The 13,212-nt window shown below is 53.4% G+C and overlaps 1 protein-coding gene across 9 annotated transcripts in view; it reads left to right on the top strand.

Annotated features, from left to right (window-relative positions):
- Positions 1-471: 471 nt before the first annotated feature.
- The window catches only part of DLG1 (discs large MAGUK scaffold protein 1), a 223,965-nt gene continuing 211,224 nt past the window's right edge, over positions 472-13,212 (top strand). For all 9 annotated transcript variants that reach the window (XM_036754320.1, XM_036754321.1, XM_036754322.1 and 6 more), the window contains exons 1-2: positions 472-567; positions 703-834. In XM_036754320.1, the coding sequence (XP_036610215.1) occupies positions 549-567; positions 703-834 (151 nt within the window). In that variant the 5' untranslated portion in view covers positions 472-548. The remainder of the gene's footprint in view (positions 568-702; positions 835-13,212) is intronic.

A 13,212-nucleotide genomic window follows, 5' to 3' on the forward strand; every position in this document is an offset into this window, starting at 1 on the left:
GCCCACCTGAGGCTCAGTCCCGCCCGCGGGCCGGCCGGCGGGGCAGCCACCTGTGGCTCGCGGGCCCTTTAAGGCACGCCGGCCCCGTTCGGCGGGGGGCCCAGCCCCGCCCCTCCACGCCCGGGCCCCGCCCTCCTCTTCCGCCCCCCCCCCGCTCCCGCCCCCCCCTCCCCGGGGCTGCCTGGCGTTCGGGCCGCTCGGGCTCGCGCCGCCGCCCGCTCACTTGCCATTGGCTGGCGGCGCGGGGGAAGGCGGTCACGTGGGGGCGCGGCCGTCCGGCTCGGGGGCCGCCATCTTGGAGGAAAGTTTGAGGGGAGAGCCCGAGGAGGAGGAGGAGGAGGGGGAGGAAGAGGAGGAAGAGGAGGCAGCAGCGGCGAGAGAGAGAGAGAGAGGGAGGGAGGGAGAGAGAGAGCGAGCGCGCGCAGGCGGAGGAGGGGAGCGGCGGCGGCTGCGGCGGGCGGACCCGGGGGGCCCCGAGCCCCGGAGAAGCGGCCGGCCGGGCGGGCCATGGCGCTCGGGGCGTGAGGCGGGGCCGACGCGCGCAAGCCATGCCCGTGCGGAAGCGAGGTGAGCGGGCCGGAGGGGGAGGGGATGCCGGGCCGCGGGAGGGGGCGGGGCGGGCTGGGCTGGGGGGGAGGGGGGAGGGGAGAGGGTTCCCCGCCGCGCACTCATCGCCCCCCCCCCCCCGACCTGTCCCCGCAGACACGGAGCGGGCCCTGCGGCTGCTGCAGGAATACCGCGCGCAGCTGAGCCCCGCGCACGACCGGCCGCTGCGGGGCTCCCTCGAGCGCGTCATCGGCATCTTCCAGAGCAGCCTCTTCCACGCGCTCCTCGGTGAGTGGGGCGGGGGGAGGGGCGGGGGGAGCCGCGTGACCCCGAGCCGGCCGCTCCGCCGCAGGCCTGCCTCAGTTTCCCCCGCTGTAAAGCGCAGAGCGGGCCCCCAGCGGGCTCTTTGTTGCCCTTCCCGCTCCCCGCCCCCAGCCGCCGGGGCAGACTCTCTTGTTACAAAGTTGCCTCCGCGCCGGGAACTTCCGAGTCTGGGAACTCCGCTCCGGCACAGTCAGTTTCACTTGACCGCGGGGCCTCCCCGCCGTGGCCGGCATCTGGTCGGAGCCTTCCCGGGGACCCTGGCCGGAGGCAGCGGCTCAGCCTGCCTTTGCCCCGCGCTGCACGGGACTCCGCCCCGTAGCTGTGCCCTTCCTTGCCCCCCGAGGACCCCAGCCAGCGACTCCTTAGGAGCCCCGGCCCGCAGCCTGTGCTTTTCAGCTCTCCCTTCTCCGCCAAGGCCCGCTCCGCTCTCGGGGTTTGCCTTTTCCTTCATTTCTTCTCGGTGGCTTTGACTGGCCCCCAGTCCTTGCTCCTGTGCGGGCTTCCCCTCCGTTCTGCCCCCTCCTCTCTGCCCCTCCGTTCTGCCCCTCCTCTCTGCCCCTCCGTTCTGCCCCCTCCTCTCTGGCCCTCCATTCTGCCCCCTCCTCTCTGTCCTTCTGTTCTGCCCCCTCCTCTCTGCCCCTCCGTTCTGCCCCCTCCGTTCTGCTCCCTCCATTCTGCCCCTCCTCTTTGCCCCCTCCGTTCTGCCCCCTCTGTTCTGTCCACTCCTTTCTGTTCCTCCATTCTGCCCCCTCCTCTTTGCCCCCTCCATTCTGCTCCCTCCTCTCTGCCACCTCCTCTTTGCCCCCTCCGTTCTGCCCCCTCCTCTCTGCCCCTCTGTTCTGTCCACTCCTTTCTGTTCTCCATTCTGCCCCCTTCTCTTTGCCCGCTCTGTTCTGCTCCCTCCGTTCTGCCCACTCCTTTCTGTTCCTCCATTCTGCCCCCTCCTCTCTGTCCTTCTGTTCTGCCCCCTCTCTGTCTCTCCTCTCTGCACCTCCGTTCTGACCCCTCCTCTCTGCCCCTCCGTTCTGCCTCCTCTTCTCTGCCCCTCCATTCTGCCCGCTCCTCTCCGTCCTTCTGTTCTGCCCCTCCTCTTTGCCCCCTCTGTTCTGTCCACTCCTTTCTGTTCCTCCGTTCTGCCCGCTCCTCTTTGCCCCCTCCATTCTGCCCCCTCCTCTCTGCCCCTCCGTTCTGTCCACTCCTTTCTGTTCTCCATTCTGCCCCCTTCTCTTTGCCCCCTCCGTTCTGCCCCCTCCTCTCTGGCCCTCTGTTCTGCCCACTCCTTTCTGTTCCTCCATTCTGCCCCCTCCTCTTTGCCCCCTCCGTTCTGCCCACTCCTTTCTGTTTCTCCATTCTGCCCCCTCCTCTCTGTCCTTCTGTTCTGCCCCCTCTGTTCTGCCCCCTCTCTGTCTCTCCTCTCTGCACCTCCGTTCTGCCCCCTCCTCTCTGCCCCTCCGTTCTGCCTCCTCTTCTCTGCCCCTCTGTTCTGCCTCCTCTTCTCTGCCCCTCCATTTTGCCCCTCCTCATTGCCCCCTCCGTTCTGCTCCCTCTGTTTTGCCCCCTCCATTTTGCCCCTCCTCTTTGCCCGCTCCCTTCTGCCCCCTCCGTTCTGCCCCCTCCTCTCTGGCCCTCTGTTCTGCCCACTCCTTTCTGTTCCTCCATTCTGCCCCCTCCTCTCTGTCCTTCTGTTCTGCCCCCTCTCTGTCTCTCTGTTCTGACCCCTCCTCTCTGCCCCTCCGTTCTGCCTCCTCTTCTCTGCCCCTGCCATTTTGCCCCTCCTCTTTGCCCGCTCCCTTCTGCTCCCTCCATTCTGCCCCCTCCGTTCTGCCCCCTCCTCTCTCTGCCCCTCCGTTCTGCCTCCTCTTCTCTGCCCCTCCGTTCTGCCTCCTCTTCTCTGCCCCTCCTCATTGCCCCCTCCGTTCTGCTCCCTCCGTTTTGCCCCCTCCTCTCTGCCCCTCCATTTTGCCCCTCCTCTTTGCCCGCTCCGTTCTGCCCCCTCCGTTCTGCCCCCTCCTCTCTGGCCCTCTGTTCTGCCCACTCCTTTCTGTTTCTCCATTCTGCCCCCTCCTCTCTGTCCTTCTGTTCTGCCCCCTCTCTGTCTCTCCGTTCTGACCCCTCCTCTCTGCCCCTCCATTTTGCCCCTCCTCTTTGCCCGCTCCGTTCTGCCCCCTCCTCTCTGGCCCTCTGTTCTGCCCCCTCTCTGTCTCTCCTCTCTGCACCTCTGTTCTGCCCCTCCGTTCTGCCTCCTCTTCTCTGCCCCTCCATTTTGCCCCTCCTCTTTGCCCGCTCCGTTCTGCCCCCTCCTCTCTGGCCCTCTGTTCTGCCCCCTCTCTGTCTCTCCTCTCTGCACCTCTGTTCTGCCCCCTCCTCTCTGCCCCTCCGTTCTGTCTCCTCTTCTCTGCCCCTCCATTTTGCCCCTCCTCTTTGCCCCCTCCGTTCTGCTCCCTCCGTTTTGCCCCCTCCATTTTGCCCCTCCTCTTTGCCCGCTCCCTTCTGCCCCCTCCGTTCTGCCCCCTCCTCTCTGGCCCTCTGTTCTGCCCACTCCTTTCTGTTCCTCCATTCTGCCCCCTCCTCTTTGCCCCCTCCGTTCTGCCCACTCCTTTCTGTTTCTCCATTCTGCCCCCTCCTCTCTGTCCTTCTGTCCTGCCCCCTCTCTGTCTCTCCGTTCTGACCCCTCCTCTCTGCCCCTCCGTTCTTACCCTCCCTTCTGCCCCGGGCTTCCTTGTCTTCTCCGCACACTCTTGCTCGGGATCTCATCCGCTCTCTCAGTCCAGGTGCTCTCTCTTTGCAGACGCCTGGTCGCACTCTGCATCCAGCCCTGCTCTCTTGCCTGAGCTCCAGGCCCACATTGCCAGTTGGAGCCTGCCCTAGGGCCTCAATAGAATTGTGATTGCCTCTCCCGCCTCTTCCTTTCCTAACCTGACCCTTTCTGATAAAGGCAGCACTGTGCCTGCAGACGCAGGTTCACATTCCTGAATCCCACCCGCCTTGCCCCCAGTTCTCATCACTTTGCCTGTCCACCTCTCCTTTCAGTGGTGTTCTGATGAAAGAACAGGGACACAAGATAAAGTTGGGCCTCCTGTGGAGCATTGTGCCAGAGCTACCTCCTAAAGGCCCAGATGGGCTTTGTGAGGCCAGTTAGGAGTCCAAGTGATGAGGCCGGTACAGAGACACAGAGGGCTAGAAATGGTGAGGGGCGGTGTCTGTGGATGTGGGACGGATGATGGAGAGTGAGGGGCCCCAGAGAGGCTGGGGAGCCTCAAGCAGAAATGGGCCAGATAGGAAGAGGGCAAAGAGCCAGGTTTGCACACGGTGAAGGTAAGATGTCTCTGGACCGTGGAGCTGTTGATTCCTGACTGGACTCGCTGGAGCAGAGAGCACCACCCCTTGATCAGAGACTGAGGAGAAAGGAGAGTACAAGAGATGATGTCAAGGTGTTCTGAGGTGAAGGGAAGGCAGAGGGAGCTTATCGTCTATAACCTCAGCTAATAAGAGGCCAGTGAGGCTCTTAGCTGTGAGTGGGGTGGAGGGAGGGTGGAAGAAAACTTGGAAATCATTCCTGGGAGGAGACAGAGAAAGGTGACTTGGCTGCAGTGAGGGCCCAGGTGAGTATAATATGAATGAATGAATAAATAGAATATGAATTTATCTTGGCCCCCTTCTGTGTGCTTTGAGTCTGGTTCCAGCCCTGTTCAGAACCGATGTGGCAGAAGCCAGGGCTGAGATGTGGCCATAAATGAGTGGGTAAGAGGCTTAAGAATGGTGACTGCAGTTGGATGGGCCAGTGCTGGGGAGCAGTAGGTGTGACCTTGGGCCAGTCACTTCGTCTCTGTGGGACTCTTTATATTTTCCTCCTGGTTAAAATGAGGAGATCAGCACTGGAGGCCTCCAAGATCCCCTGGACCTGGAATCAGGAAGTCCTTGGTTTCGATTGGGCCTCTGACGCTTCCCAACTGGGTCACTCACCATTGTCTGCCTCCGTTTTCTCAGCTGTGAAATGGGAATAGTAGTGGGTTGTTGTGAGGACCAAAGGGGGTGTTGGTGAAGTTCTTACTTGGCCCAGGGCCGGGCGCACAGTAGGTGCGATGTAAAGGCTTCTTCTCTTCCCTGCCAGCGTGAGATTGATAGTCCTTTGAATCTCATTGACCAAGGCACTGGCCTTCGGAGCCCTGGGAGCTGGGGGATTCAGGTCTCTGAGGAGGAGTATTCACTTCCCTTGTGTAGGCCCTTAGCACTTCCCACCTGCTCTGGGGCACTGGCCTCTGATTTGGGCTTAGTGTCTCTGGGATCTCTCAGCCGTCCCCCAGATCCCACCTCAAGACCGTCATCGAGCTCCCCGTTCAGGCCCCTCCAGGGGCTTCTTACTGTTTCTAGGAGAGAGTGCCAGCCCGCTTGTTGGCCCTTTCAAAACCTTCGTTGTCTGGCCCTGGGCTTCCTTTCCTGGCTTGTTCCACACTGTGCCCATTCATGGGCTGCCTGACTCGCTGCTGTCTGTACGTGACGTTCCCCCTCACGACTCAGGCCTTTCCTGATCTCAATCCCTCTCCCCCACCAAGAGCAGATTCTGTTTGCTTGGAATGTTTTCTTTAATTATGTGTGGACATGGTTTCTCCCTTCTTGAGTCTAGGGACTTTGGTGCCCAGCATGAGATAATTGCTTAATAAGCGCTGTTGGAGTCTGCTGGCTATTAGCTTCGCTAACAGTGATGGATCCTGGAGAGCGTCTTCTGCCTTTACAGAGTTGACTAATAGGGAGTGAGTGGGCAAAATGGACCAACTCTGGTTGTTTTTCTGCCAAAGCTCAGCCTCCCTCCGACCCCTTGTGATTTCTAGGCTGCTCAGGGGAGCTTGTAGACTTTAGATCATTTTGACACTTTGAACTATACACCTGACTGACAGCCCTACGCAACATGATTGGGGGCTTTAGGAGGATTGCTGATCTCCTCTGCTTGGCCCATGTGCCAAAGTCTTGGGTACAGTTAGTCTGGCTTTGGAGTCCAGGTGCTTGATTCCCTGGCCAGCCCTTGGGATGCTGGTAAACAGTCTTGTCTTCCTTGGGGAATTTGCCCTTGCTTCTCCCTGACTTTCACTTCCCTTCCCCACTCCTCTCCCATACTAGGAGCTGCCTGTTTCTTCTTTAGATGTTGAATGGAACAGCTGTCATCACTTCTTAACCGCTGTCCTCGGTCTCTGAGCTTTGGGGACAATTGTCACAGGCTTGTGCAGGGCCCCCTCACCTTGGTGGTTCCTTCCCTGATAGCCTTGCAGCTGTCTGATGGATGAGAGAAAGACAGAAGATACTTCAGGCTAATGTCTTTGGCTTTTGGTTCATTCTCCTGGATAGGGAAAAAACAAGCCCATTTCTTGCCTAAGGAGAGAATTGTGCATTTCATTTCCCCATCCGTTTCCTGTCCCCTATCACACAAGTTATGTAAAATCCTCGGGATTTCTGGATGAAGGCAGATGGCATGGGAGCTGGAGTTTTCACAATATTTGTTAGTGCCATGTGAGATCCACCTCCTGGAACATACTTTGAAGTTGGTGGATGTTTGGCTTGAACAGTATCTGTTTGGTTTTTTAAAATAAATGTCCAAACCTAGGTCATGGGCAGTCAGACTCCAAGGGCTCCCTGTCACCTCCAGGATCAGACAGAAATCCTCTGGTGTTCAAAGCCTTTCGTCCCCATCCCAGCCTTCTTCCACCTTCTTCCTCCTCCCCACCCCCTACATACTTGGTGATCCTGAGACACTGGTCTCCTTGCCTTTCCTCCAGCAAGACATCCCGTCTCCCAGTTCCTGGCTTTTTCACTGGCTGTCCCCAAGCCTGGAAATCTCCCTCTTTGTCAGTGAATCAGGCATGCCAGGCAGAAGGCATTCCCTTGCAGTCTAACAGGGGAGACAGCATGCGAACAAATATATATGAAGCAAGTGATAGGATAAATAGGAGATGATTTGGGGAGGGAAAGCACTGGGAGGAAGAAGGGTTGGGGAAGGCTTTCTGTAGGAGGAGGCTGGGGAGGCCCGGAGTCAGGGCAGAGGATGGAGAGTGTTCCTGGCCTCCTCTTAGTCCCAGCTGAAGCCCGTCTTCCCTCTGTTAGGGATTGCTGCTCCACTGCTCTGTCCTCTCTGCACTGTCTTTTGCAGGGTGGTTTGCCCATTGAGCTGAGCTTCTTGAGAGCCAGGCCTGTCTTCTGTCTTCCTTCGGATCCTCGGTGCACAGCCCAGTGTAGTGCAGCACATGGTAGGGATTAAGAAATGCTAATTGACTGGCTGTAACAGATACTCATTTATCAGAAATTATCAACCTGTTAGTGGCAGTCTTTCTAGGTGTTATCTTTTTTGTTATTTTTGTCCCCACTTGATAGTATTTTTTTTCCCAATTACATGTAAAGATAGTTTTTAGCATTCACTTTTGTAAAATTTTGAGTTCCAAATTTTCTTCTCCCTTCCTCACTCTGATACAGGCTACACAGGTACAATCATATTAAGCATATCTCCACATTAGTTGTGTTGCAAAAGAAGAATCAGAAAAGGGAAAAGCCAAGGAAAGAAAAAACAAAACAAAAAAAAGGGAGCAAACAGTCTGCTTCCCTCTGCACTCAGACTCCCTGGTTCTTTGTCTGGATGTAGGGGGCATTTTCCATCATGAGCCTTTTGGCGTTGTCTTAGATCCCTGCTTTGCTGAGAAGAGCTGAGTCTGTCAAGGTCAGTCACCGCTCACTGTGGCTGTTACTGTGTATGGTGTTCTCCTGGTTCTGGTCACTTCACTCAGCATCAGATCATAAAAGTCTTTGCAGGTTTATCTGAAATGCGCCTGCTTGTCATTTCTTGTAGCACAATAGCACTCCATTACATTCACATACCACAGTTTCCAGTTCCTGGCCACCACAGACAGAGCTGCCGTAAGTATTTTTGTGCACGTGGATCCTTCTCCCTTTTTTGTGATCTCCTTAAGATACATCCCTAGGTACTGAAGCACCTGCTACGTCACTGTTGATGTGACACGCTGAATGGGTGAATGTTGGTGACTTTCCGCGTACACTCTTACAATAACACGCTGTCTGAATCTTCTGACTCGCCCTTTCGTCGGCAAGAGTTCTGCAAGCTGCTGGGGCCGGAGCCTTTGGTCCCGTCCTTCCTTAGGCTGGTTTTTGTGGTGGGCTCTGCTTGTCCCCTCCTGAGACTCCTTGAAGTAGAGGAGGTGGTTGTGTAATCGCCGTTACTGCAGACTTTGGACCAGAACTTTTTGCATTGGTGGTGGGAATGAATGTTTTTAGTTTCTGTTTCTGATTGGATTGAACTTTTTAATTTGCTAACGGTTCAGTCGTGTGCTTCTCTGAGGAAATATTTTGGCTTTGTGGAATCTCACAGAATCTCCTTCATTAGAACTGAATTTATGGGGTTGGAAACATATAAGAGAGACTAGTGAGGTGTCATCTGAGAAGGTTCACACAGACAAGACTTTTTCAAGTTCTGTGAAGGACATTTATAGCTGGTTTAAGAGTGGACTCTACGTGGAAAGAGGTGAAGCATCTTGATTTAGGGAGTGGTTAGAATCTCCATTAGGAATAGATTGTGATTTGTATGTTTAAGGTAACTATTCGAATTTAAAATGACTTGTGTTTTACAAATCCAGCATTCTTTTACTTTTCAAAATACAGTCACACATCTTTCTAAAACCCAAGAGTTTTAAGACATTGAATATTTGGTTTCACTAAAACTGGGGAGTGGTAAGAAGACAGCGTTATTGATGGGAGCTGCTTAACTTTTTTGGTTTTGCCTTTAAATTGGCCAAAGATACGCAGTTCTTAAAGTACTACACTTCTGAATATTTGGTTTGCCAGAGAACAGACTGGGGAGGAGCGTGGCTCCTTCCTCTCAGAAGTGCTGAAGGCAGCTGGTGGCTCAGTGGATAGAGCCTGGAGTAAGGAAGACCCGAGCTCAGATCTGACCTCGGATACTAACTGTGTGACCCTGGCCAGTTCACTTTGCCTCTGCCTTCCCCCATTTTCTCGACTGTAAAATGAGGAGAATACTGGCACCTGTCTTTCAGGTTGTTGTGAGGATCAGACAGATAATAACTGTAAAGTGCTTAGCACAGTGCCAGGCACATCCAGGGCAGCTAGGTAGTTAAGTGGGTAGAGTGCTGGGCCTGGAGTCACAAAGACTTGATTTCACATCTGGCCTCAGACATCGGCTAGCTGGGTGACCCTGGTCAGGTCACTCCACTCTGCCTCAGTTTCCTCATCTTCAAATGAGCTGGAGAAGGAAATGGCAAGCTGCTCCACTATCTCTGCCAGGAGAACCCCAGATGGGGTCAGGAAGAGACAGACACGACTGTCAGTGACTAAATAAACAGCAGCATTTCTTAGCATTCTTATCTTATTATCATTAGTTCTTCATTGGGATTCTTCCTTCAGGGTTGAAATTGGGACCGTATACGGTGGTGTATTGTTGTCATCAGGGTAAACCAAACATTTACCAGTTTGTGAATACAAAAGCCATGCAGGCTGAATCGGGTGCTTCTGAGGAAGACGAATGCCAAGTGCTTTGAGGTGTGGAACATAGAAATGCCAGATCCTGTTCACGCAGGTTCATAGGGGCAGAGTTATATACAAGTTATATATAAAGCAGGACTCTTCGAAACGACCTCCTCTGTCCCCCCTCCCCCCTCACCACCTTCCTTCCTAGAGTTGCTAGAGACAGTGACCTTTCCAGTATTTCCCAGGTCTGCTAGAGCAGGGCTGCTGAGATTGGAACCCAGGGCCTTTGACTCCAGCTTTTCTGTCACACCAGGTAGGGCCTCTACTCTATGGGAAGTGCACGTGTGCTTCCTGAAGGGCAGCCAGAGTAGTGAGGGTGTGGACAGCATTAGAGTATCAGGTAAAAGGAACTGGGCAGGTTTAGATTGGAGAATTAGTTGGTGACCTAGTAAATGAATTTACCTAGATTTTAGCAAAGCTTTCCATCACGTGTCCCTTGCTGTTCTGGTAGAGAAGATGGAAAGCTGTGGATTGGTTAGCTCACACATCTGGATGCATGGTTGGATGGTTGTGTCAGGAGGGCAGGAGCGCTCCAGAGGAGCCCTAGGGGTCTGTGCTTGGCCCTGGGCTTTGACCATTTTGATCCATTCTTCAGATAAAAGCCCAGAAAGGCAGGCTCATCACTCCTAGCTGGGAGGGAGAGCTGACACCCTGGACAACTGAGTCAGGGCCCAAAAGGTCTTCAGAGGTCCCAACATTGGACTGAGTTTAGTCAGATGTAATTCAGTAAGGATCAGTGTAAAGTCTTGGACCTGTCTATACCAGTGGACTTCATCTGAAGGCAGTTGTTCTGAAAAAAGATTCAGGATGAATTAGCAGTGATCTGTGGCATCCAGAAAAGCCAATGAGATGTCTGTGTGACAGGTTTGAGGTACCAGGAGGCATTGGGTGGAGCAGAATTCCATATCTGAGAATCCTCCTCATAGGAGGCCAGGAGGGCTGAGGAGGGCATCCAGGGAGAGGGTAGAGAGGGAGAAGGATGGCCCATGTAGGGTGAGAAGGCTGCAGCAGGGATGAGGAGATGGAAGACGCCAGAGAGCAGGCCTGATGGGGGCAGTCGCCTGGAGAAGATGGAGTACTGGGCACCACATTGAGAGTTTCCCTCAGCAGGAAGGCCTGCCTCTTTATGTGAAACAGGGTAAAGGAGGAGTTCGTTGTGGCGGGGGTGGGGGGGGGGCGAGGTGGTTAGAATTAGCTACGGAAAGTGATTCTCTGTAATTGAGAAAGTAAACAGTCTACCAAGTGCTAGTACCTAGCCAGGGAGGGGCAAGCCTACAGACTGATCTTACTAATTGAATTGAAACATTTATTAAGCACCTACTGTGTGCCAGGACTTTGGTTAGGTGCTAGGGATACAATGGCACCTGCTCCCAGGCAGCTGGAACCAAATTCCAGATCCATCACACCCAGAGTGGGTGGTGCTGAAGCCCAGGATGGCCTGCAGAGACCCTCTTCTCTCTGTGGCCTGATGTTCCCACCTGTCGTGGCTCCAGCAAATCTCCAAAATACACATTTCTCTCTTGTTGGTCTTAAGGCTTCCCCAGAGGTGGGTAATGTGAGTAACAGGGCCCCCAGCTCTCAGAAACAATCAAGGGAGTAAATGCAAGTTTGGCAAGTCCTCTGGACTCCGAGAGGCTGAAAGCCCACCTGAAGTTGTTCAGGCACTTGGCATTCCTCATTTGTTGGTCTTTCTTACTGTGTACTCTGGAGCCTCCTAGAGCCTAAAGAAAATACACTACAGCCTCTGCCAAAGACTGCCAAAGTCTGCCAGGGCTGTGGCTTGGCTAGGCTATGCCAAGGAGGAGCTGTCCGGGAGGCCCTTCAGTGGGTGCTGCTTAGGTGACATCTTGGGGACAGGGCCTGCGCTGTGTCCACAGAACATCTCCTAGGAGTTTCTTTTCCCAAACAAGGTTCTTTTGGGAACTTTTCACCTTTTCACCTCCCCTCAATTGGCACTGTCTAGGTAATGCTCTCTTATAGCTAAAAGACTAGATCCAGAATTATGGTCCTGAGGAAATTCAGAATGTAAATTTTAGTTTCTCTAACAATACTTTTTTTTTTGTCTTGCACGGTGAATGCTTGTGTTGCACCATGCCCTCCCCCTTCCCTAGGGTGTGGAATTTGTTAACTTTTGAAAAGATGTCTACTAAACATGCTGATCCTTGTAGCCATTGATTACTCAGGTGAAAAAGGGTGGTTAGAGAAGAAAGCAACTAACTTTTCTCTCAATTCAAGTAGACAATTCTCTCTGATGTGGGAGAGCCAGCTGCCATCTGTGTTACCCTTCTGAAGTGTAATGAGCTCACTTTTTTGGGGATCTTTTTTAGGAGGTGGATTCTTTCAATTTCTGTTTTACCCTCTGGCTGTAGAATATCAGGGCAGTTTTCCTTGATAATTTCTTGAAAGATGATATCTAGGCTCTTTTTGATCATGGCTTTCAGGTAGTCCAATAATTTTTAAATTATCACTCCTGGATCTATTTTCCAGGTCAGTGGTTTTTCCAATGAGATATTTCACATTGTCTTCCACTTTTTCATTCCTTTGGTTCTGTTTTATAATGTCTTGATTTCTCATCAAGTCACTAGCTTCCATTTGCTCCAATCTAATTTTTAAGGTAGTATTTTCTTCAGTGGTCTTTTGGACCTCCTTTTCCATTCAGCTAATTCTGCCTTTCAAGGCATTCTTCTCCTCATTTGCTTTTTGGAGCTCTTTTGCCATTTGGGTTAGTCTATTTTTTAAGGTGTTATTTTCTTCAGTATTTTTTTGGGTCTCCTTTAGCAAGTCATTGACTTGCTTTTCATGATTTTCTTGCATCTCTCTCATTTCTCTTCCCAATTTTTCCTCTACTTCTCTAACTTGCTTTTCCAAATCCTTTTTGAGCTCTTCCATGGCCTGGGACCAGTTCATGTTTTTCTTGGAGGCTTTTGATGTAGGCTCTTTGACTTTGTTGACTTCTTCCGGCTGTATATTTTGGTCTTCTTTGTCACCAAAGAAAGATTTCAAAGTCTGAGTCTAAATCTGAGTCTGTTTTCACTGCCTGGCCACGTTCCCAGCCAAGTACTTGACCCTTGAGTTTTTTGTCAGGGTATGACTTCTTGTAGAGTAAAGAGTACTTTGTTCCAAGCTTGAGTGGCTGTGCTGTTTTCAGAGCTATTTCCATACAACCATCTCTGCCACACCAGCGCTCCTCTTCCCCCAAGAACTGCCAGCCCAGACCATGACTCAGATCTAAGCAGACTCTGCACTCCTGCTCTGATCCACCACTTAATTCCTCCCACAGGGTGGGCCCGGGGCCAGAAGCAACTGCAGCTGTAGCTCAGCAAGCAGCCTCAGACCTGCACCACCTCTGCTGCCCCTGGGGTGGTGGCCAACCACGACCTCCTTTCACTCTGTTCCAGCAGCTTTTCCCACTAACCTGCTCTGTTGTCTTTGGTATTTGTGGGTTGAGAAGTCTGGTAACTTCCACAGCTCACTGATTCAGGGCTCTAGGGCCTGTACTGTCCGGCTCCTGGTCTGGTTGGTCCAGGCGTGGCCCACGCTGGGCTGTGCTCCACTCCGCTTCCAGTTCTGTGCAATAGACCTTACCTAGTGACTATCCAGGCTTTCCCGGACTGGAGCCCTGCTTCCTTCTGCTATTTTGTGGGTTCTGCAGTTCTAGAATTTGTTCAGAGCCATTTTTTATAGGTGTTTGGAGGGTCCTGGGGGAGAGCTTTAGGCAAGTCCCTGCTTTCCAGCCGCCATCTTGGCTCCACCCCTACGAGCTCAGTCTTTGCATAAAATGGCCAACCATTGAGACTTACAGGA

Source organism: Trichosurus vulpecula, chromosome 4 (assembly GCF_011100635.1).
Source record: "Trichosurus vulpecula isolate mTriVul1 chromosome 4, mTriVul1.pri, whole genome shotgun sequence".
NCBI lineage: Eukaryota > Metazoa > Chordata > Mammalia > Diprotodontia > Phalangeridae > Trichosurus > Trichosurus vulpecula.